This window comes from Xenopus laevis, chromosome 3L (genome assembly GCF_017654675.1).
Source record: "Xenopus laevis strain J_2021 chromosome 3L, Xenopus_laevis_v10.1, whole genome shotgun sequence".
Taxonomy (NCBI): domain Eukaryota; kingdom Metazoa; phylum Chordata; class Amphibia; order Anura; family Pipidae; genus Xenopus; species Xenopus laevis.
The window spans coordinates 140,839,835-140,865,576 of NC_054375.1; the positions used below are offsets into that span (position 1 = coordinate 140,839,835).

General features: G+C 39.0%; 4 protein-coding genes across 4 annotated transcripts; all 4 read left to right on the top strand.

Annotated features, from left to right (window-relative positions):
• Positions 1-325: 325 nt before the first annotated feature.
• On the top strand, positions 326-6,680 carry LOC108710342 (olfactory receptor 1). Its single transcript, XM_018251479.1, has 2 exons — positions 326-1,295; positions 6,628-6,680. The coding sequence occupies exons 1-2, from the start codon at positions 326-328 to the stop codon at positions 6,678-6,680; spliced, it is 1,023 nt and encodes a 340-aa protein (XP_018106968.1).
• Positions 6,681-7,411: 731 nt separating this feature from the next.
• On the top strand, positions 7,412-8,362 carry LOC108710343 (olfactory receptor 1-like). The gene has a single exon (XM_018251480.1). It carries the CDS (start codon positions 7,412-7,414, stop codon positions 8,360-8,362), a length of 951 nt encoding a protein of 316 aa, XP_018106969.1.
• Positions 8,363-14,049: 5,687 nt separating this feature from the next.
• On the top strand, positions 14,050-15,018 carry LOC121401267 (olfactory receptor 1-like). Its single transcript, XM_041585613.1, has one exon. It carries the CDS (start codon positions 14,050-14,052, stop codon positions 15,016-15,018), a length of 969 nt encoding a protein of 322 aa, XP_041441547.1.
• Positions 15,019-21,200: 6,182 nt separating this feature from the next.
• LOC108710344 (olfactory receptor 1-like) lies at positions 21,201-22,136 on the top strand. The gene has a single exon (XM_018251481.1). The coding sequence runs from the start codon at positions 21,201-21,203 to the stop codon at positions 22,134-22,136; it is 936 nt and encodes a 311-aa protein (XP_018106970.1).
• The last annotated feature ends 3,606 nt before the right edge of the window (positions 22,137-25,742 follow it).

Sequence of the window (25,742 nt, forward strand, 5' to 3'; positions counted from 1 at the left end):
GATATGTTTGTCTTAGAGGGGCTGCTCTCACATGGTATATCATTGGTAGACGGTCATATATACTATTATGTATGATTACTTGATGTCACAGACTATTGTATGGTGTACCTGATGCCCCCCATTTTCGATCTGTACCCCCTCCATTTATATAAAACCTGTATAAAAAAACAGAACATGCTCAATCCAGCTTGTCTGATGCATGACATCAGCTATTTCCCAAAAAGTCCAACTAAATGTTACTTTGATCTGGGGGCAATACTGTGTGTTTGCAAGGTTCCAGCATGTTTTTCTTTCTATCAGAAGGTGACAAAGAAACAATGCTGCCATGAATTGTACAACCCAGAAAGATTTCCATCTCTTGGCATTTTCCTGCTCTGAGGAAGATCTACCTTTCTTATTTATGGGACTTTTGATGATCTACCTAACTGCTGTGCTGGGAAACATGATGATTATTGTACTTGTATGTCTGGTATCCCAGCTGCACACCCCCATGTACTTCTTCTTGTGCAACCTGGCATTCCAGGACATTATCTCTGTCTCTGCCTTCCTGCCAAAGCTGATGGTCATCACAATTACAGGGGACACCAGCATTTCTTTTCCCAGATGTATAACACAGGTTTTTCTGTTCACATTTTGCATGGGTATAGATATTTTCCTGTTGGCTGCTATGGCTTATGATCGCTATGTGGCTATTTGTATTCCTCTACGTTACTACCTCATCATGAATCCAAGAGTGTGCGTCCTGCTGGTGACAATGGCATGGATCTTGTTCATACCTAATTCAATGTGCTTCTCTTTGCTCTTATCAGGTTTATCATTCTGTAAGTCACGAGAAATGAATCATTTTTTTTGTGATCTTAAAATGCTGCTGGAGATCTCATCCAGTGACACGTCACATATAAAACAATTGATGTCGGCTGAAATACCTTTTACAGGGATTCTTCCATTTGTACTGATCTTAACATCCTATGTGTATGTCATAACTTCTATTATAAAATTGCGAACCTCAGCTGCTAGATTCAAGGCTTTTTCCAGCTGTTCCTCACATCTAACAGTGGTATTGCTGTTATGTGGCACCTGTATTGGGATTTACATTAAGCCACACTCAGAAAATTCTCAGGAAGAAGAGAAATTCCTTTCATTGCTTTATATTGGTGTTGTTCCAATGTTAAATCCACTAGTGTACAGCCTGAGAAACCGACAAGTGTGGTCAGCAGCAAAGGTTTTACTTACAAAATATGTACCAGGAACACTATATAGTCTGATTCAAAGTGTCAAATTCACTAAAGAGCGAAGTAGTCGTCACTAGCGAAAATTAGCCAGAAATCAATCTGCAGGGACATCGCCAATTTATTTACAGACGAGCAGGACAATTCGCTAGAGAAAGAGTACATCTCTAACAAAGTTTTACTCCCTTTTGCTAGACGAATTTTCGCTCAGGCAAACGATCAATACTATTCAATAAAGTTCAAATTTTCCATAACGTCACCCCTTTCACCAGAGCTTCCTTCACCAGGTTAGACCTGGCAAAATAATAAGATGAAGCTACAACCTTCTCAATCTTATGTCAGTGTCATTATGTCCTGTATGCCGAAAAGAACAAACAAACAAATAACATTTTTAAAGTGGGATTGTGTTTCAAAGTTGTAATACATTTTTTTAACCATTTGAGAGGCAAGCCACATTTGTCTTGTGTTTCATTTGCTTCCTTGAACATTTTTAATAACAAGTTACCACTTCAAGCATTTGCACCAACATCTCTAATAAAGACGTCCATACAACCTATATGTTCCCACCCTATTCAAATTCACCTAAGCATAAGAGTACCAATGAAGTTTCACTAGGCAGAAATGAACGTTAGCGAAAGCTCGTTATGAAATGCTTGTGCTGACAAATTCAGCTAGACTGACAAGACACACCTTCACCATTTTGATGAATTAGCGTATGTGCTGACGAAGTGGCTGGAAGTGTGGAGAAGGCTTCCTTGGGGGAAATTAGCTCTTTAGTGAATTTGCCCCTAGTTCTTTTTGCAACTGCCCATGGGTCTCATAAGATCCTGTTCATTTTTTTGTTTTAGTTCTCCACACTGTGGGCAAATTTATTAAAGGGCTAATTTTCGATTTGGGAAACGTCAGCTCAACTTTGTCAGAAGGTTTTTCGTGGCAAATATGCTTACTTATCTAAATGCAAAGTTTTGTCTCGGCAAATGAATGCTGGCATACTTGGGGCAGTGAAACTTTGTCAGAGAGAATAGTTGTAAGCAAATTTTCTCTAGTGTTTCTTTTTTCATAGCTAAACTTTATTAAAGGAGAAGGTAAGGCTTGCAGCACTTGGGGGTGCTCACTGGTATAACCCCGGGCTGGTATAGTTTTCTGCTGGAGCACCAGCTCGAGGTTTCAGGTAAGTAACTACAATCACTTGGGGGTGCCTAACATTTGGCACCCCCAAGTGCTGCAAGACTTTTCCTTTAAGATTAATATATATAATATATATATATATTGTGCAGATCACAGGTGGATGCTGGCAGTGGTCACACAGTAGAAACAGAAACTTTTTTTAGTGTATATATATATATTTTCAGACCCATCTCTGCCAGAGTTTTTGATCTCCGAATGATCATAAAAGTCAAACTGCTTTTGTCTAGAACAGGGATGCCCAAACTATTTTATCTGTGAGCCACATTAAAATGTAAAAAAAAAAAAGTTGGAAAGCAACATAAGCATGCTATAACTTCCCAGGGGTACCAAATGTGGCCTCTGATTGGCTTTTGGTAGTCTCTATGTTTACTGGCAGCCTACAGGAGTCTCTGTTTGGCAGTACATGTGGTTTTTATGCAACTAAACTTACCTGTAATTCAAAATTAAGCACCTGCTTTAAGGCCACTGCGAACAACATCCAAGGGGTCAGAGAGCAACATGTTATTCAAGTGCCACTGGTTGGGGATCACTGGCCTAAAAGATATATTGGAGTTTACCAAGACAGGATCTCTTTCATGCTTACGATAGTGAGTTTTGGTAGATAAAAGTCATTTATGTAAGCGCATATTAAGACATAATAAATATATACACATATATTGTTATTCCAAATAAATAAATAGCTAAAAAATAACTACCACAATATATATATATTAGGGATGCACCGAATCCAGGATTCGGCCTTTTTCAGCAGGATTTGGATTCGGCTGAATCCTTCTGCCTGGCCGAACCGAATCCGAATTTGCATGTGCAAATTAGGGGTGGGGAGGGAAATCACCTGACTTTTTGTCACAAAACAAGGAAGTAAAAAATGTTTCCCCTTCCCACGACTAATTTGCATATGCAAATTAGGGTTTGGATTCGGTTCGGTATGTGGACGAATCTTTCACAAAGGATTCGGGGGTTCGGCCGAATCCAAAATAGTGGATTCGGTCCATCCCTAATATATATATATATATATATAATATATATATATATATATATATATATGTGACAATTAATTCAGCAATAGATCAATTAATAAAGCACAGTTACACACATTCATCCAGGAGGAGTCTAGTCATAACTGCTCTTAGAAAAACTAGAAAAAGACCACTCTTCATCTAAAAATGAACCCCTTAATATTTTGCCTGTCCAAGAAGACCTCAAAAGCCCCTCTTAATTGTAATAAGGGAATCTGCCACCAGGTTTCGGACTGGACAGGGATTTCTACAGCCTCGCCACCTTCACAGTGAGGTACAATTTATCATGCTTCAGGCATCTTCTCTATCTTTTCTACCCTACCTCAAGAGCTACAAAAAACAAGGACATCAAAATTACTGAAAAATTGTCCCATGTCTCATTGTAGGACTGCCTATTGGTCCTTAAATTTATCATGTGGCACTTCTGTGTTTCAAAGCTGGGGTCCTGAATTTGATTCTAGTTTAGGCACTGTCTGCAAGGAGTTTATATATCAATCTCCATGTCGTGTGGGTTTCCTCCTCTACATAGTATCACTTATACTGGCTGAAATTCATGTTGTCCTCTAAGTGAAGAAGCCAAGACTGCTAAGTCTAAGAATGTTGGGTAAGGAGGGTGTGCCAGAAGTTAGTACAGTGAGTGATAGGTTAAAGGAACAGTAGCACCAAATAAATGAAAGCATTTTAAAGCAATGAAAATATAACGTACTATTGTGGTACAACAGTTGTGTTTGCTTCAGAAACTCTACTATAGTTTATATAAACAAACTGTTGTGTAACCATGGGGGGCAGCCATTCAAAACTAAAAAAAATAAAAAAGGTACAGGATACACAGCAAATAACAGTTAAGCTCCATAATATATAAAGGGATTCTTCAGAACTGATCTATCTGTGTATCCTATGCTTGAATGGCTGCCCCATGGCACAACAGCAACTTGTTCATATAAACTTTAGTTGTGTTTTTGAATCAAAAGCACCCGTTTTACCAATGCAGGGCAACGATACATTATATTGCCATTCATTTAATGCACTTTCATTTATTATTGTAACTGTTCTTTAATGCATCATATTTGGTTGGCTGTAATATTTTCCACTATACTTTTTGCATGATTGACAGGCTACTAACGCCGAGGTCAGTATTAGAAAATGAGTCCCGTTTCATTCTTTACTTTAGTTTTAAGCTTACTGTTTTCTGAACAACAATGCAGTTTGCTGAATTCTAAGCCAATAATTCTGCCATTGGGAATTTATGCTTTTGTCACCATTCACCATATGTTGGGACAAAATAAAAAAAATTGCATGCTTTTAATGGTTAATTTGATTTTTAGTAGAAAAGGACTGTATCAAAACAAAATTAAAAACATCTATATTGTATGATTCCCTTCTGTAACAAAGAGTATCTGGGGTTAGTGGCTATTTACAGACTTCACTGAACTCTATTGGGATTAGATACTCTGTTAATGAGGATTAGAAAGCCTTTAAATGCTGTATTTTTTGAATGCAGGATCTCTTGCAGAAGCATAGGGAAACATCACGTTCTGCTTGCAGCTTACATATATACAGAGTTGGAGCAAACTTTATGGAGCAATTGGCAACATTACATATTCTATTCATCATTTTACTGGATGGTGCTCCTTCAACATATTGTATTTTAATATACTAATATAATACAATAGACCTGCTTCATTCCCTCTATTTATATCATTATTGAGGTAAGAATCTAGGCAAAAGTCATTAAAACTATTTTGGGGATTATATAGGGCAAGAGTTGAGAATCGAGACAAACTAAGATGCTGCCAAAATTCTTATCCATTCTCTCGTCATATCACGTCTAGACTAATGTAACTCTCTTTTAATTGGCTTTCCCCTCCAGAGATTGTCACCTCTCCAGTCCATAATGAACACTGCTGCGAGGCTCATACACCTCAGCAACCGCTCCTCCTCTGCCACGCAATTCTGTCAATCCCTGCACTGGCTTCCGTTACCTTTCAGAATCAAATTCAAATTAATGACCCTGACATTCAAAGCACTTCATAACTCTGCCCCACCCTACATCTTTGAACTCATCTCTAAATACTCTCCCAACCGCTTACTACGCTCCTCTACTGACCTGCTACTCAACTCTTCTCTCATTACCTCCTCACATGCTCGCATTCAAGACTTTGCAAGGGCTGCACCCCTCCTATGGAACTCTATCATCTCCATGTCGTGTGGGTTTCCTCCTCTACGTAGTATCACTTATACTGGCTGAAATTCATGTTGTCCTCTAAGTGAAGAAGCCAAGACTGCTAAGTCTAAGAATGTTGGGTAAGGGGGGGTGTGCCAGAAGTTAGTAGAGTGAGTGATAGGTTAAAGGAACAGTAACATCAAATAAATGAAAGCATTTTAAAGCAATGAAAATATAACGTACTATTGTGGTACAACAGTTGTGTTTGCTTCAGAAACTCCCCCCCTACATCTTTGAACTCATCTCTAAATACTCTCCCAACCTCTTACTACGCTCCTCTACTGACCTGCTACTCAACTCTTCTCTCATTACCTCCTCACATGCTCGCATTCAAGACTTTGCAAGGGCTGCACCCCTCCTATAGAAATCTCTCCCACTGTCTGTCCAAATTTCTACCAACCTTTCTGCTTTCAAGAAATCTCTTAAAACGCACTTCTTTTGTGAAGCCTACCCTCACTTTGCTTAACTACCAAATGCAACACCACATACAATACCACATTTCTCACCCACCTAATTCAATCTTGCCCACTCCCACACCTTGTGTATTACTCCCTTCCCTTTAGAGCGTAAGCTCTTTCTGCACAGGGCCTTCCTCACCTTTTGTAACGGTATTGATTGTGATGTATGTAACTCCATATGTTTTATGCATATAATTCATGTGATTTAGTTGTTTAATCACATTTACTTTACAGTGCTACGCAATATGTTGGCGCTATATAAATACATGTTAATAAAATAACAACTGACACCTAAATAACATCTCATTTACACATCTGCCACAAGCTAAAACCTTTGCAAATTTTCCACAGTGAATTCTTGATTAGTGTCTCCAGAAATACAAAAAATGTGTGAGTGTGTGCTTATTAGTTCATTTCAGTTCTTATATAAATATATAATTTGATCAGTCTGCAGCCACCCCAGAGAAATTATAACCTACAATATCGACTCTGTTGTTATTTCCTCACAGCTGGAGAAAACTTGCTTAAAGAATACTGGTATAACACAGCATACAGCACGTAAAGTTAACAAATGTATTATTTGGACCAATTCCTGAAAAAAATTGCTCTACTGTATATTAATATAATACTTTATACCATCCAACCCATGAAAGTATCTACTGTATCTGCATAAGTTCCATAGGCAAATAAAGGTCTGTGAAGGCCAACTATTACCAAGGTTTTCATATACTATAGCCCCAGCAGTGACTTCTCCTACTTGTCCATGATTGGCCCCTATAGAGTAGAAGTTTTACAGCCAAATTCTGGTTCAAGACCAAAGGGTGGATCTTAAAGTTACACTTTTTTATGGATTCTTCTGCATCTTCCATTCACAGCAATAAATTTGACATCATTTGGAAAGACTGGATAGCTGCTACATTTTAAAGGGAAAACCCATAGGAGCTACATAGAGATGATATGTTTGTCTTAGAGGGGCTGCTCTCACATGGTATATCATTGGTAGACGGTCATATATACTATTATGTATTATTACTTGATGTCACAAACTATTGTATGGTGTACCTGATGCCCCCCATTTTCCTTCTGTACCCCCTCTATTTATATAAAAACTGGAAAAAAAAGAAACCATAACGTGCTCAATCCAGCTTGTCTCATTGCATGACATCAGCTGTTTCCCAAGAAGCCCAACTAAATGAATCCTAGTTACTTTGATCTGGGGGCAATACTGAGTGTTTTCAAGGTTCCAGCATGTTTTTTCTTTCTATCAGAAGGTGACAAAGAAACAATGCTGCCATGAATTGTACAACCCAGAAAGATTTCCATCTCTTGGCATTTTCCTGCTCTGAGGAAGATCAACCCTTACTATTTATGGGGCTTTTGATGATCTACCTAACGGCTGTGCTGGGAAACATGATAATTATTGTACTTGTATGTCTGGTATCCCAGCTGCACACCCCCATGTACTTCTTCTTGTGCAACCTGGCATTCCAGGACATTATCTTTGTCTCTGCCTTCCTGCCAAAGCTGATGGTCATCACAATTACAGGAGACACCAGCATTTCTTTTCCCAGATGTATAACACAGGTTTTTCTGTTTACATTTTGCATGGGTATAGATATTTTCCTGTTGGCTGCTATGGCTTATGACCGCTATGTGGCTATTTGTATTCCTCTACGTTACTACCTCATCATGAATCCAAGAGTGTGCGTCCTGCTGGTGACAATGGCATGGATTTTGTATATTCCTAATTCAATGTGCTACTCTTTGCTCTTATCAGGTTTATCATTCTGTAAGTCACGAGAAATTAATCATTTTTTTTGTGATATTAAAATGCTGCTGGAGATCTCATGCAGTGACACGTCACATGTAAAACAATTGATGTCGGCTGAATTGCCTTTTACAGGGATTCTTCCATTTGTACTGATCTTAACATCCTATGTGTATGTCATAACTTCTATTATAAAATTGCAAACCTCTACTGCTAGATTCAAGGCTTTTTCCAGCTGTTCCTCACATCTAACAGTGGTATTGCTCTTATGTGGCACCTGTATTGGGATTTACATTAAGCCACACTCAGAGAATTCTCAGGAACAAGAAAAATTTTTTTCATTGCTTTATATTGGTGTTGTTCCAATGTTAAATCCATTAGTATACAGCCTGAGAAACCAACAAGTGTGGTCAGCAGCAAAGATTTTACTTGCAAAATATGTACCAGGAACCCCATTATCGCCTGATTTTAGCTGATGCTGTCCCAAGAGTTGAATATAGCAACTGTATGGCCCAGAACCAGCCTTAGGAATCCATATAGTACCTTTTTCATTGTTTTAATTAGAATTATATATAATATTTATATCTTAATATTCCCATAGACATCTATTATAACTGTCTGTATATTTAAAAAGCAAATGTGAGCAATATTGTATTGTATTGTATGTATTTATGTAGATATTAAGTGGCTGTGCACACAGATGCAATTGAAAATAATAACAAAGCCAGCAGTAGCTGACGGTGCATGAGATTAAACAATACAGATCATTAGAACAAAAACAAAAGAATCCCAGATTGCACTCTGTAATTATAAATTCATGCAACAAATTTTTATTTAACCGTTTGGTTTAAGTTACCCTTCACCATTCCATAGTTCAATAATGCAAATTGATTACTTAAAATGCACTGTTTGAATTTATACGTTCATCACTTAAGTTCATAATTAAGTCAGATATTTTAATTATTTATATTCGGAAGTTCATAGTTTAGATCCATTTCTCCCATGAGCGTTTGTTCCAGAATTCATTTCACCAGTTTATAAATAGAAAGGCAATGATCCTTAATTCATCTGTTAAAAACACAAACACGGAAGAGGAGAGAGGAGCTTATTGTAACAAATTATCCAGGCTTTGTGAGATAGGACACGCCAAATCAAAGAGTTATAGTATTGGCCTTTTGTACAGCCTGCAGCTCTGTGTTAATCCCTGTGAGCCGCACTGATTTCACAGATCCGGTGTAACTGGTTACATTGTTTCTAGCGTGAGGCAATGAAACAAAACAGTTTCCAGTCTCAGGGAGATCAGAAGCACTTATTCACACGTGTTACAAAGTAAGGTAACGATTCTGCTGTAGGCAGTGTTAGAGTCAACATCAAAGGTTTAGATACGCTACATGCGCTTTTCCTTTTAGTTATTTGCGACCATTTGTAAGTACTGGTATAACATAGATTTATACTCATCTGCCTCTAGTGCTCTGGTCAGTCCACCGGATTTCTGACATCAAAATAGATGTGGTTTTCAAAGAGCGTGTTGGAAGCGCGTTCCTCTTTGTCATATCCCAAAGATATAAAAGCCTTTTTTTCCCCCTTTTTTTTCTGCCAAATCCAATGTGACAAACGATACTCTCCACTCTCCAAACGTGTTCTGCAGCCTACATATGTTTCGCCATTGTTTGGCTTCCTCTGTATATTTAAAAAGCAAATGTGAGCAATATTGTATTGTATTGTATGTATTTATGTAGCACCACAACCACCACAATCTTATCTAAGGGTATAGTTATTATTGTTTTGTTATTGTTTATATATTAAAATGGGTAAAAAAAAGTGCTTTGAGTTTTCAATACACAGTTGGGATGAGGTTCCTGCCCCAAAGAGCTTACAATCTATTAGAAAAAGGGTATTAGGTATTAGGGGTATACGTGCATAGGGTACGGGTGTGTTGCTGAAGAGGAAGACTAGACTAAAGAGAAATAATCGGGCCACTACATGAGTTTGCTTAGTCAGTTCATGAGCTTTGATCAGTCTGGTGCAGTTTGAAAGTTGAATGTAAAGATCTGATTTGTTGTTATACTGGAGAGCTTTGAGATTCTGGACTGGGGCAAGTTTTGCTAATGTTACTTCAAAAGTTTCCTAGTGTATACACACACTGACAATGAATGTAGTTGGCTTGCTAAAAACAATTTCTTACAATGGAGGGTTCTAAGCAAAAATAAATTAAACATAATTATTTTGTTATTAATACTTCTCTCCTACAAACTGTCCTACATCCTAGTGAATGCACTGGACTCAGAAACAACAGTTCATCAATGCAAAAATATTAAGTGCTCATTAATGATGGGCAAATAAATTCGCCAGGCGCGGATTTGCTATGAATTTCTGCGTTTCACCGCCAGCGAATACATTTGTGAAACTGTGGCGAAAATTTGCAGATGAAAAATCCGGCACATCAAATATAATTTGGACGCACGTTAGAATAGTCACGTGCACAAAAATTGTCATGCGGAAAAATTATTTGGATGCCCATTGACTTCAATGTGTTTTGCGTTTTTTGTGCTTTGTGAATTTTTAGGCGAAGCAGAACAGGACAAAACAGGACAAATTCGCCCATCACTAATCACTAATACATTTTTTAAACCCTTTTTAAACATTCATAAAAAAATGTTAATTAATCAGCAACCATGCCATCGTTTATCTATCACAATCATTTAACTATTGTTTAACTATCTGGAGGTTACACAGGTTAACAAACTGCTCCATCCGCCCAGGTACAATTTATATCAATGTGACAATACTAGTTCTAAAGTTCCAAATTAGGTCCCATAACTCTTCTATACCCAAAGTAGCCCCACTTTCAGATTTCAGCAGTTTAAGCAGATTTCATCAGACCCAGAGGCAGACTTGGCCCAGCCACAGGTATTCTGAGAAATATCCTAGTGGACCCCAGTTATGGTTTGCCCTTCCGTCATACCTCAAATGTTTCTTTTGATGTTACCACATGTTTGCATTTGCTTGGTTTTATTATTGTGAGTTGCAGATTTCTTGGTTTTGGAGATTGTCGATACAGACCAGAGATAAATGTCACAGTCAGAGAAAGCAGACTTGTTGCATGTCTATATCGCTTGGGAAAGATGATGGCACTTGTGTGGTGAAGATCACATGTGGGTTTGGTGCTGGTGGACGATCATGCAGTATGCCGAGCCATATGAAAATTCAGGGGTTACAAGAAATATCTTGTAGCAGAAAGTCCATCAGGGTTAGCCTGAATTGCTGTGTACTGATATTTCTACAGTGTGCAAAAGGGAAAACAATTATCACTACTCGGTCCCAGAATGTATGTATATATATTCACTGGTGCAGCAAATACATAGAACCCCTGGATAATGTAATCTTGGTTACCGTAACTCCACCTGACTTCCTGCTTTCAGATAAGGTTTTTTTTGTATTCCCTGCACTTAATTCTTTCTTCTTTCATTCTTTCACTTCTGATTAATTATGAATTCTCAACCCCTACTACTCTTTCTAGTCTGGTTATTACAGGCTACTGTATAAACCAGATTACATTTTTTCTGACCAGGCCAGATTGGCTTTACTTTACTACTATAACAGTGTAACAAACTGTAACCTGCAGTTTTTTTTAATTGCATCTGGCTCTAAGGGAAAATCTAGAATTCACTAAACCATAGGACCATAGGAAATGGGTAACATGAGTGATGATTTACACGTTCCCATATTAGAAAGAATTATAAATTATAAATAATATCATAAACAAAAAAAAAAAACAATTTGAGGGGTACCTTACACACCCTACCTAGGAGGATATATGTTTTGTAATTGTACATGCCCCTTCTAGGAAGAGATATGTGCTCCATGGATACCAAGATTGAAGGGGAATTAAAGTCTGAAATAGAATAAGGCTAGAAATGCTGTATTTTGACATAAACATGAACTTACTGCACCACAAGCCTAATCAAACAAATGATTTATGCTTTCAAAGTTGGCCATAGGGGGTCACCATCTTGTAACTTTTTAAATATCTTTGCAAGACCAAGACTGTGCACATGCTCAGTGTGGTCTGGGCTGCTTAGGGATCGTCATAAATTATAAAAACAGCACAAGTCAAATAATATCTGCCAGAAGCCGATACAGCAAGACTGATTAATAATCAGAATATTCAGACTGCACTGGGTCCTGTGTTGTCATGTAATCTAATGTGGATTTTATAGTTTTTGTATTGTTTAATACAAACTTTCTCCAATTCTGCAGAACCAGCGGCTGCAGCAAAATAATCCTCCAAATAGAATCCCAGTTTATCTGTTTAAATCTGGCTCCATGATCTTTGTCCCTGCAGCTGAAGTTTGAAACAGTAAAGGGGATGTAAAGGCAAAAATAAAATCTGATACAAATCTCTACACAGTCGCCGACTACTCTACAGGGAAACAAACAAAGCTGCTTGAGTTCTGCATGGCTGGGAACTAAGGCAGAGCTCCCCCTGCTGTTCATAGATATAATTGTTTCCCAGCAGAGCAGTTAAGGACTGTCTGACAATTCCTATCCACAGCAGTAAATGAAGGAAGAATTTCACTGCATACAGTCAGGTTTTTTTTAAAACTATATTAGAGATGGAGACCAAAATCACATCAAAGATCCATTCGTTTATTGTAATGTTTTTATCCTTATGATTCAAGCAGAGTTCTGACCTCAGTCAGTACTTAGTAAAACACAATATAAGAAAAGAAAGAAAAGTACCCAGCTTGATCAATGAAACTAAAACAGTCACATAGGCTATCTTGTAGCCCTCTTCAATTGCCTATTAACTTACAAATGTAAATATACACACTCGAGTGAAATCCCCCTGATTGTCCTCTACGTTTGAACAATCACAGGAAAATTAGAATAAATAGTAAAGTGCAGTGCATTAAATTAAGTTCGTCCCACTATATCAAATATATATGTTAACACAATTGATTGGGTTAAAAAAGTAATAAAGTAAAATATCATTCATACAATTAAATAGCTTTAAAACCACTTTTTGATCTTACCCAGAATAGAACCAATTTATACAGAAGGGAAGGTCCCTTAAAAGAGGTTTCTACCCTCCCCAATTAATTATGTAGCAACGTTGCTCTAAAAAGTAAATAAATTAGATTACTACATCAATTAGAAAAATTAGTTCATGAAATTAAAGTGCTTGAAAGTGCTATATAGATGAATTATAATATATCGCTCTAAAAGTAATTAATTAATTAAATTCCTGATTAATCTTATTCATTCTGCCATTGGTATCTCATACTTCTGTTGCTGTTCTCCGTAAATTGGGACAAAATAGAATATGTTGTATTATAGTAATTCTTTGTAAGGTTGATTCTTAATGGAAAAGGACTGTGCCAGAATAAAATGGAAAAAGCTATAATGTAGAATTCCTTTGGTAACAAAGTCTACCTGGGGATTGTGCTTATTTACAGACTTCACTGAGCTCCGTTGGGATTAGATACTCTCTTTATGAGGTTCAGAAAGCCTTTAAATTTTGAATTTCCCATGCTGTTTCTTTGAATGCAGGATCAATTGCAAAAGAATAGCGAAACATTGTGTTTTACTTGCAGCTTAAATATCTTGGAGCAGACTTTAATGGATCAATTGGTTTAAAATACATCAATATTAGAAATCCTATTCAACATTGCCCTGGATGGTGCTCCTGTGCAAGATGTTTCATATTAAGATTTTATGCATTAGACCTGCATTATTTATCTGACTATTGAAGTATAAATCTAGGCAAACCTACACTTTAATGACAACTCATTTGTACATCTGCCACAAACTAAGACCTTGATTCATGCGACTACTTAGAGTTTTATATTTTTTCCACAATTCAGTCTAGATGAGTGTCTTCGTAAGTACAAAAATGTATGAGATTTGTTTGAGTTTAAGCTTGTTGGTTGATTTTGAGTTTCTTATAAAAGTATAATTTGACCAGAGAGAAGCCGTCACAGAGAAAAAAAAAATTCTACAATGGTTGTTTCTGTTGTGATTTCTTTACGGGTGGGGATGGCTAGTTCCCAAGATGTCCACCTAAATAAATCCTAGCTATTTAGATCTGGGTGCAGTACTGTGTGTTTGTAAGGTTCCAGTATTTTTTCTGTCAGAAGAAGAAACAAGGAAGACATTTGGCATGAATTGCACAACCCAGAAAGATTTTCATCTCTTTGCATTTTCCCGCTCTGGGGAATTTCAACCTTTATTTTTTATAGGACTTTTAATTATCTACCTAACTGCTGTGCTGGGGAACATGATGATTATTGTGCTTGTATGTCTGGTATCCCAGCTGCACACCCCCATGTACTTCTTCTTGTGCAACTTAGCAGTTCAGGACATTATCTTTGTCTCTGCTTTCCTGCCAAAGCTGATGTCCATCACAATCACAGGCGACACCAGCATTTCTTTTCCCAGCTGTATAACACAGATTTTTCTGTTCACATTCTGCATTAGTATAGATATTTTCTTATTGGCCACTATGGCTTATGATCGCTATGTGGCTATTTGTATTCCTCTACGTTACTACCTCATCATGAATCCAAGAGTGTGCGTCCTGCTGGTGACAGTGGCATGGATTTTGTATATTCCTAATTCAACGTGCTACTCTTTGCTTTTATCGGGTTTATCATTCTGTAAGTCACGAGATCTTAATCATGTTTTTTGTGAACTTAAAATACTCATGGAGATCTCATGCAGTGACACGTCACATGTAAAACAATTGATGTCAGTTGAAATACCTTTTACAGGGATTCTTCCATTTGTACTGATCTTAACATCCTATGTGTATGTCATAACTTCTATTATAAAATTGCAAACCTCAGCTGCTAGACTCAAGGCTTTTTCCAGCTGCTCCTCACATCTAACAGTGGTATTGCTCTTATGTGGCACCTGTATTGGGATTTACATTAAACCAGATTCAGAGAATTCTCAAGAACAAGAGAAATTTCTTTCATTGCTTTATATTGGTGTTGTTCCAATGTTAAATCCACTAGTGTACAGCCTGAGAAATAGGCAGGTGTGGACAGCTGCAAAGATATTATTTGAAAGATATGTACCTGAAACATTATTAAAGTATGATTCTGTTCACAACAGGGCACAGTCCTAATACGATCCTGCTCAATTTAATACTTATCTCCTAATTCAGTTCCCGTTTTTCTCATAATGGCAGATGCAATTCAATGTAAAAATATTATCTCACTGTTTCTCACATACAGTAAAGGGCCAGATTCAATTCCGCAATAAATCATTATTTTATGATTCATGTGAAAACGTATGGGCAAAATTCAGTTTAGTCCGAATTTAGATTCTGACACAATCATTGGCCTAAATAACTGGCACAATCATTGTGTGTGTGTCATTTGTGTGGTGAGATGTTCAGCTTTAATTAAAATATATCTCTTGGCAATGGCATCTCTGCTCCGACTAGTCTATTACCAATCATCTATCCCCTACAGAAAGGCATCAAAAGAGGAGAAACGTTAAGAGGTGCCAATGTTTGCACAATATTTTCAGGACATTTTCACTTTGAATCCATGTTTGGCATGCAAATGCTACTCGTTCATCTTGTGTCTTAGATCTAACATAGGGCTTCTTTCTACACCTATGTTTAACTTCCTGCAATTTAACTTGTAGGGATTTCTTTGGCTAGCCTCTATATCTAGCAACGTAGTCTTCATTTTATTTAGATTATTCTCTTTTTTTACTTGGATCACTCTTGAGAATGAGCAGCTTAACCCTCATAAACTGGATTATAGGAATTGAGTTCTGGACAGTGTAACGGCACAATGCTGCGCGAGGATATGGCCATAGGGTAGGAAACACACACACAACTCCTTTAGGGTACAAAGCTCTTTATTGTAGCATGGTAACTTCAACATTACAGGTTTTCCTCAGAGTCTAGAGGGTGGACAGCTGGCACTTAGCGGTTCTGCCTGATCATGATGCCAGGGTTGAGCACTGCTACTGCTGGTCATTGGAACAAGTGGGTACAGTTGCGATGGTTACATTTGGGTAGTCTCTGTGATCTTCTATGTATATAAAAAGACCAACAGTTTAGAATTCTTGGTAGCCAACTTTGTAAACCAGAAAGGGAACAGCTGGCAGTTTCCAGAAGGGACAATCACATGATTGGCCAGGCGGGCTGTTATAGGGACTAATCTGGCCCTGAGTTCTAATGGTGCCAATCACAGCTAATGCTGCTGGGCCAATGGGTTACCATTTGGTGAGCATGCCCAGTTTAGTCTGAATTTAGGGTCCAGACAGCACACAGCTCTTGCAGGGGGTCTTGGGGCTAACTATGTGAATTGAGTTACAGAGGGTTCTAGTTTGTTTGACCTCGCAGGTGGGGGTCAATTCCCTGAATATAGGGAATAGGTATAGTTACCCTTTAGGATATATTCTTATAGGTATCTTGAACCCCTGCTTCCATCCAAAGCAAAATCCAGTAATGCAAACAAGTATGCGGAAAGAATACCAACAGGCGCAAAAACGGCTGCACAGGTGCCTTTATTCACCGTCACACAACATGTTTCAAGCTTAGTAGCTCTTTTTCAAGTGTATATACACTTGAAAAAGAGCTACTAAGCTCAAAACATGTCGTGTGACGCTGAATAAAGGTACCTGTGCAGCAGTTTTTGCGCCTGTTGGTATTCTTTCCGCATACTTGTTTGCATTATGGGGTCAATTCCCTGGAGATAACAGGAATCTTAGCTGGCTACACAACATTAAACACACAGAGCAAAGGTTATCAGTTATAAACCATTTGGTGCAACAGTGCAGGAAGTGCTATTGGAATACATTTATGCATTGGCATGATATTATATATTTTCATCTCCAGAGTAAGAATTTGCTTTGCTTTGTTTTGTTTTGTCACAGACATGTGGAGGATGAAATTGTCAAACAAAAGAAGCTGTCATGTCTGAAAAACATCAGCAAGAGCAAGGGCATTTCTTTTTTTTGCAAAAGGTGTCAGGAATGTTAAGGTTCAACTTTACAAAGAATTGTCTTTTTCTACCCAAATGTACTACGTAGTTATATAGGAATCTTGGAGTGGCTCTTTTTATACTGTGACATTGCTTGTTGGCTGTATCGTTGGCATGAAGCACATATTTGCTGTTCGTAATAACTACTGTTTTTCATGGGGAAAATCATAGTCCACATCCACACCACATTTGATCATTTTTAAAAGAAAAAAGGGGGTCCCAAAGCCCACTAAAAGACAAAAAAAATAATTATAAATTTCCAGTTACAGGGTAAGCTAAGCACACATTAGGAAAGGGGGCAAATCAGCAGAAAACAATCTGATAACACATAAAATGTAAATCTCCAGGCAGCATGGTGAACTACAACAGTGCAGGGGCTATTTCAGTAGAGGTTGGTTAATGATAATTTACATTTAGGTTTGGGTTGGCTTGGCTCCTTGACCCAAAGGATTTATACATACTTATGTTTCCCAGGTGCCCTCAGCAGACTTAGTAATACTGTATACAGCTAGAGGAGATGCAAGTTCATATGATTGCACTATTTAATATTCTAATGATGGCAGTAAAAATTAAAATATGCCCAGTAAGTTTATTCTTTGTTACACAATTTAGCCCTTTACTTTGAATTTTAGCACTACTACTTACTGAGCACTGATTAGTCCTTCTTACTTCTCACCCTTGATCACTGCCATTGGTCACTCATGCATTAACCTTTCTACTACTTTCAGTCAAAGTTCTTATCCTATAGCAAAGTAGCACAATTGGTATGATTTGTTGCATAATTTATGTCAGTTATTTGTTTCCAGCTCAGACACAGTCAGTGGTTACTCAACACCCTGGTGTTCAGAGGTTGGAAATGTGATAAAGGTCTCAAAAACCACAGGGCTCCTTTATAATCCTGAGTGGTCTGTCTTGTACCTGTCTTTTCCTTCAATTACTGTTACTGTGTGTATCATTTTGAAGTTCAGCTTTACTTGCAATGGTAATCCTATATTTTAGGCAAAACACAAGTGCCCATGAGTCTTCTACTTTGCTGTTACTGACTTCCAGTGATGTTCCTAAATAAGACTTGTAAGCTAAGCCTAGCTATTTGTTAGGCTATTTACTGTAATAGTGCATTCTTGAATGAGATATAGAATTATGGTCACTAGAAGAGCAATATACAAAAAGGGAGCACTCAAAAGGCTAAGTTAAAGTATATTTAAGTATAATGGATGTTCTATGTTTCAGTGCACATTCCCTGGTCCCGTGTCTCATAAGTAATTCAGTATAAATGCAAGTGCATGTGTTTACAAAACAGGGGTTTTTAGTTACAAAGTTATGATCATAAAGTTGATAAGCCACCATACCACGTCAAGGTAAACCCCATACGGTGGTCCCTAACTTGTTTACCTCTGGTAATAGTATAAAACGTCTTTTACTTCTCTGCATAGTAGCATTACTTGTAGTCAGTGTATCCAGAACCTTGGTTTCAGTCTGAGGGCTAAATCCTCCCTCGCCAGTATGCGGCTTTTAAGAGAGAGAGAGAGATTGCCCAAACCAATGCCCATTTTTAAAAGCATAGGACCACTTTTGGTTTAAAGGGAGGGGTACGGGTGCTACAAACCACATGAAGCTCAGCCACAGCTTCCGGCTACAATACAATATACAAAAGGGGGGTTGTGGGAGCACTCAAAAGGCTAAGTTAAAGTCTATTTAAGTATAATGGAAGTGCTACTTTTCAGTGTGAGATATAATTATGGTCACTAGAAGAGCAACCAGATACTCAGACTAGAATAGTGGAAAGGGTTGGTTTTCTATGTGTCACCCTGCCAGTGTAGGGACAAGTGGATTGGCTTAGTGAGAAAGAGATCACTAGAGCAGTATTTTCCAACTACTGTGGTACCGGGGACTGGAATTTTTCTGGCCTACATGGTGGAGGACCGATAATGGAAGCCAGTGTTAGCCATCCCTGTTTATAAACCACACCAATGTTACCACAAGATCATGTCCACATTAATTGTGGTAGCAGACCTTAAAATCAAATGTTTGGTGCTCACTGCAGGACTCACTTACACTCATATGTGAAAAAAGTTAAGTCATATTAAGACATACACTTAAATCCATATGCCCCACATGATTGAACACCTTAGGGGTCCCTACAGAGTAAGGCATACACAGGTAGAGTAGGGCAGGAAGAGTATGGCACACACAGGGAGCATAGGGCAGGCAGAGTATGGCACACACAAGGGGCATAGGACAGACAGAGTATGGCACACACATGGAGCATAGGACAGACAGAGTATGGCACACACAAGAAGCATGGGGGAGGCAGATTATGGCACACACAGGCAAAGCAGGACAGGTAGAGTAAGGCACACAGGAAGCATAGGGCAGGCAGAGTATAGTGCAGGCAGAGTATGGCACACAGGGAGCATAGGGCAGGCAGAGTATGGCACACACAGGGAGCATAGGGCAGACAGAGTATGGCACACACATGGAGCATAGGGCAGGCAGAGTATGGCACACACTCCCTTTCAGTCTGGATCTCAGGTGTAAAAAAGTACAGGGCTTTAGTGGTGTGAACAATACAAGTGTGAACAATGCAGGGGAGATTACATGTGTGAACAATACAGGTGGTTACAGTCTCAATTTGAGGTTTAAACAATGCAGGGGCCAATTAATCTCTGCAATGATACCTTTCAAAATTTACACATGGTAAGCAGACATAGCAGGAAAACTTTCATGTGGAGGGCCACACAAGGGGCTAAGCTCGTTTAGTACCCTGAAATGAATACCATCTGGTCACGGACCTTTGTTTGCCTTTACATAGTCTAGTCTCTTCTGAATTTCCTCTTCCATGAACCATGCATCAGTAGTTATATTACTAGATGCTGGAGTGATATCACCTTTCCCCATAGCAGCCCAACAACAGAACAGTGGGAAGGTAACATGATACCAGCTTCCTGACACCTGCTTTGCTAGGTTGAGATATGAAAATCGCACTCAATAATAAATAATCTCAGTTGCATTTAGTAGGAGAAACAGCTTATCTGAAACCAGTTCCATCATGTAGTGTTGGCTCTTAATGAAAGCACAGGGTCCGGCAAAATTACCTGAGATGGCTGCCAATATTACAGCTAAAAAATACATCTGTTGGTTCAGGAAAAACATTTTATATGGTAGAGTGAATTATTTGTCATGCAGAAATAACAACTACACCATAAAAATCACGACAGAATGCCTTTATTTCTGCCATTGGGAATACATTGTTCTCTGTATGTTAGGTCAAAATAGAAAATTTCTGATTTCAATTATTTGTTACGTTAAATCTATGTGGAAAAGAACTGTGTGTGAAAATAAAATGGAAAAGTCTATATTGTTTGATTCCCTTCTGTACCTGGGGATATTGTTATTTAAAGACTTCACTGCACTCTATTGGGATTAGATATAGTCTTAATGAGGTATAGAAATCCTTTAAATGCTGTATTTCCAATTCAAATGCAGGGTCATTTGAAAAAGCATAGCAAAACATCACTTTCTGCTTGCTGCTTAGATATCTACAGTTAACTTTGATGGAGCAATTGGCTTAGAACAACATTACACATATTGTTCAACATTGTACTGATTGGGGCCCCTTTGCAAGGTCTTGTCATGTTGAGCTATAATCCATAAGAATTTTCTGACTTTATGTCAGGAAAAAAAACAGTGCAGGGTAGAATTATATTCTTTTTTTTTACAGTTTAATTTTTTTAGTAATAGTCTTGAAAAAATACCATTGGGGCCAATACCTTAATCATGTCTCTACACTAAATATTAATGATTAAAACTCATCCAACCCATGTAAGTATCTACTGTATTTGCCCTGGACGTTCATTCTTTCTTCTGTTCACAGCAAGGTTTTGCCACTGCTCCATCTGTACCACCTAGGGCTACATTCCGTTCCATGAGAACATATACTATGGTTTACCAAGTGAATGGGTGAAATTCAATTTGAGGACAGAAAACGTTTCTCCTAATTAATTCCAGCTTTTCCCATGGACTTCATTTATATTTTCTTGTGAACAGTGAGATAAATTATTCTCATTGAATTGCATCTTGCACTATAGAACAATTTGGAACTTCATTAGGAGATAAGCTTTTCTTATCAAACTCAATCCAACCCCTTCTGTGAAAATGCTCAGTCCAGCTTGTCTTGTCAGCTAGTCATCCATTATGTCCAACTAAACAAATCCTACTTACTCTGATCTGGGTGCAGTACTTGTGTGTTTGTGAGGTTCAAGTATTTTTTCCTTTTTATCAGAAGGTGAAAAATAATAAATTTGTCATGAATTCTACAACCAAGAAAGATTTCTATCTCTTGGCATTTTCCCACTCTGAGGAAGATCAACCTTTACTTTTTATGGGGCTTCTCATGATCTACCTAACTACTGTGCTGGGAAACATGATGATTATTGTACTTGTATGTCTGGTATCCCAGCTGCACACCCCCATGTACTTCTTCTTGTGCAACCTGGCATTCCAGGACATTATCTTTGTCTCTGCCTTCCTGCCAAAGCTGATGGTCATCACAATTACAATGGACATCAGCATTTCTTTTCCCAGCTGTATATCGCAGGTTTTTCTGTTTGCATTCTGCATTGATACAGATATTTTCTTATTGGCCACTATGGCTTATGATCGCTATGTGGCTATTTGTATTCCTCTACGTTACTACATCATCATGAATACAAGAGTGTGCGTCCTGCTGGTGACAATGGCATGGATTTTGTATATTCCTAATGCAATGTGCTACTCTTTGCTTTTATCTGGTTTATCATTTTGTAAGTCACAAGATGTTAATCATTTTTTTTGTGAACTTAAAATGCTGCTGGAGATCTCGTGCAGTGACACCTCATGTGTAAAAACAATTATGTCAGCTGAAATGCCTTTTTTAGGGATTCTTCCATTTGTACTGATCCTGACATCCTATGTGTACATCATAACTACCATCATAAAATTGCAAACATCAGCTGCTAAACTCAAAGCTTTTTCCAGTTGTTCCTCACATCTAACAGTTGTATTGCTGTTCTGTGGCACCTCAATAGGGATTTACATTAAACCAGATTCGAAGGATTCTCAAGAACAAGAGAAATTTCTTTCTTTGCTTTATATTGCTGTTGTTCCAATGTTAAACCCATTAGTGTACAGCTTGAGGAACAGACAGGTTTGGACAGCTGCAAAGATTTTACTTGCAAAATATGTACCTAGAGCACCATTATAATCTATTTATTTTCACAGCAGGGCATGAGCTTAATAACATCCTGTTTATTTATCTTGGGCAATTCAGAAGAAGGATGTATTTTGTCTAAGGAATAGTCTGTTTACAACTGCTGCTCAATAAATTGATATTGTAGATATTGTGTTTGTATTGTACCTTCTGCTTATGAGCCCTGCACAGGTAAGTTTCTGTTCCGTTGACCAAAAACAGCTATAGCAGGTATACAGGCAGCTTTCTATACAAGCAGCTTTCTATATCGTCCTTTACAGCAAGGAATTACTAAAAGCCATGGGTTGAATCTACATGCGTTGGGAAGGTATAGGAATCCCCGTCAAGCCACACCCTGGGGACACTGGTACACTAGACGAAAGATGTCAACTGGGTTCAGTTTGTTAAGGCTACTTCTGGTAGTAGTTTATGCTAGAAGAGAGAGAGAAAAAATGATGTTCACACTACAAGAGCAACCAGAGACTCCAGCTAGAATAGCGGAAAGGATTAATTTGCTAGTGTCATCTGCCAACATAGGAAATGAAGTAAGTTGGCTCAAGAGATAACGAGATCACAGGAAGAGTGTCCTGTAGGACTGGGCACCTGCTGGATGTGTGCTACTGCTGGTTTTAAAGGAGAAGGAAACCTAGTCGGCGCAAAAACCCTCCCCCCCTCCCGTGTGTTGCCCACCCTCCCTCCTCCCCCCTGGCCTACCCGTCCCACTGGGCAAATGCCCCTAACTTGTTAATTACCCTTCTGCGCAGGTCCAGTCCACGGAGTTCACAGACGACATGTTCTTCCACGCGATCTTCTTCCTGCTTGGGTGGCAAAATGCTGCTCCTGGTAACTAAGAGCCGAATTTCAGTTTTTCAACCTGGAAATTCGGCTCTTCTAGTGCAGAGAGCGCAATTGCGCTCTCTGCACTAGCGACGTGGACCTCCCCTTCCGGTGCGACATGGACCGCCCCCGACCCCCTCTGGCGCTGAAAAGGTGAGTGCCATGGGGAGGGGTAGGGGGTGGCAAAAGGAAGGCCGCCTCAGGAGGCAAAATGCCCAGGGTCGCCCCTGTCTGTCTATCTATCTAGCTATCTATATTTCTATTTACCTGTCTTCCAGTTGGAGCAGACTTTAATAAAGTAAATAAGTATTACAAGAATTATGGGCCCATGACTCTATGGCAAGATTAGAAATAACCAATAAATGGACTATTGGAGAAAAAAGGCATCTTGGTATGTATAGGGGAGAATAGTTAATAGTTAATAATTCAATTACAGTAAGGAGTTGATTTTAGCAATGGGCTGAGCCTATTGGAGTTGGGACGGAGTAGGAGTTTCCTACAGGCCAAAGGCATCAGGTTGTTTCCCCAATCCAGGGAGGGGATGTCAGGGTTAAGCCTCGTTTGACACAACTTATTGCAGTGGGTAGATGGTGCTAAAAAGAGGCAGGAGGACTCAGCAGCAGGAATATGGCCTGTAAGCTAGCTATGGTGAGGACTATTTCCTATAATATCTCACTGTAAGAGTGAAAGATAGGATAAGGGTCATTAGAAAAAGAACCTAGGGCTTCACCACAGAAAGTAAAAAGGCTTGGTGTGCTTGGCATCACACTATGCACGAGTGTAGCCCCTGAGGTGGACTGTTTTAGGTGCTGAGAGATCTCAAGAAGAAAACCAGCGTGAGGGGCTTCAACTCTGGGATAGCTGCTGAATGAGTAATATTCCTGCCTGTTTTTTTACCCATACCCTACCTCTGTCCATGTTATCAAGGAAGATATTATGAAGTCAATCTATGAAGTATAGTTCAGTGTACTATTGTAAGAACTATGAAATCTGTCAAAATAGTCACTGCCACCAAGTTAATGAAGACATGCAAATGTGTGAGAAGCTAGTATAGAAACCTTCTCTCCAATACTCCAGCCACAAAATACACCATTATCTAGAATGCTTGGGGTTGGCCTTAAAAAAAGATTTTGCTTTGGGACCAAGTAATACTAAATTACCTTGGAATGTTGAATTCAATAATTACCACTTCAGTTTGTTTTTGAATTAAGTGTCTGCCACTGGACATGACTGGTAGAAACTACAACTTCTCTACAGTGGTTATTCACACTTACATTGCCAAAATAGATTGTGGTGAGTCTGATGTGGTGCTGCTACTACACACAAGTAAGACTACCAGCTTAAACATCTCCTAAACCTTTACTGCAAGGAAGCACTCTAATCAAAATTCTTAGTGCTAATTTAAATACTATTGTAATAGTTCACATTAGGGATGAATCACATCCAGGATTTGGTGCATTCCTAGTTCATATGTTGATGCAGGCCCGGACTGGCCATCTGTGAGATCGGGCAATTGCTGGGCTGCTGGGACCTTTCTGCTGTGCAAATAGGCTGCTGAAGGTGCCGATACATTTCAGCCCGCCCCTAGCCTCACTAACCAATAAAAAAGGAAAGCAGCTACCTGCGAGGGTCTGGAGGCTGACAGCGCATGTGTACCTCATGGAGCATAGAGCAGGAAGCAGTAGCAGAAGGCTGCGCGCATTTGGTGGAAGCAGCACTTGTTTCAAGACTGGCAGGTATAATCATGGAGGTTCAGAAGAGCTCAGCGCAGCAGCTGCCGTTCTTCTTAAACAATGTATCAAAACTCTCCCAGACTGAGCCTGCCTAGAAGAGGGGTGGGGCAGGCATAGGTAAAGGATCAGGAGAGCACAAAAAGGAGATTTACTTACCTGGTAAAGCTCTTTTGCATAGGCCCGTACTGTCAGTGCAGGACGACTGGGGTTAAGTTCTCCTCTCTGGAGGCAGGAAAACTATAATGAAATCTTAAGCTCCTCCTCTTCCTGTGTCTCCTTCCATCCTCAGTTTGTTGTAAAGTCTGTGAATGGAGACACACATAAACCTGGAACTAACTCCCTATCTAGCTAAGGATCGGCAGCAACCGGCACCCACACCAAAAAAAGGGCAGGATGCTGCACTGACAGTACGGGCCTATGCAAAAGAGCTTTACCAGGTAAGTAAATCTCCTTTTATGCATACGGCCCTACCTGTCAGTGCAGGACGACTGGGGATGTCCCAAAGCCGTCAAAATCAGGGTAGGGCAGAAAAAATTTGAACTATCAACAAAAAAACTGCAATTTGGTATGAACTAAAGGAAGCTAACTACGTGCTACTGCTGCTATTAGCACCTTCCTTCCAAAATCCGACTGATCGGAATTATACAAATTAAACTTGTAAAACTTAGAAAAAGTGTTAGGAGAAGACCAAGTGGCTGCCTGACAAATTGATTCCAAAGAAGCATTATTGTGGAATGCCCAGGAAGTGCTGACTTTCCTAGTGGAATGGGCCCTCAACTGAATAGGAGGGGGCAATCCTGTCTGCGAATAAGCATTGGCAATGGTTTCCACTATCCATCTAGCAATAGTTCTCTTTGACGCTGGTGAACCAGCTTTATGTCCCTGAAAAAGGATGAACAATGCATCAGACAGTCTGAGATCCTGAGTTCTTTGAACATAAATCTTTAAAGCTCGAACAGGGTCTAAAGCAATAGTACTCTCAGAATCTTGGTCCACTTCCTGAGACCGAAATGCTGGAATGACTATGTCCTGGTTCACGTGAAAGGCCGAT

Bases quoted from the DNA above. Each gene is read 5' to 3' on its own strand.
- LOC108710342 (XM_018251479.1), top strand. From the start codon at position 326: ATGAATTGTACAACCCAGAAAGATTTCCATCTCTTGGCATTTTCCTGC. The intron at 1,296-6,627 runs GTAGTCGTCACT...ATTTCCTCACAG, and splicing joins CAAATTCACTAAAGAGCGAA to CTGGAGAAAACTTGCTTAAA.
- LOC108710343 (XM_018251480.1), top strand. From the start codon at position 7,412: ATGAATTGTACAACCCAGAAAGATTTCCATCTCTTGGCATTTTCCTGC.
- LOC121401267 (XM_041585613.1), top strand. From the start codon at position 14,050: ATGAATTGCACAACCCAGAAAGATTTTCATCTCTTTGCATTTTCCCGC.
- LOC108710344 (XM_018251481.1), top strand. From the start codon at position 21,201: ATGAATTCTACAACCAAGAAAGATTTCTATCTCTTGGCATTTTCCCAC.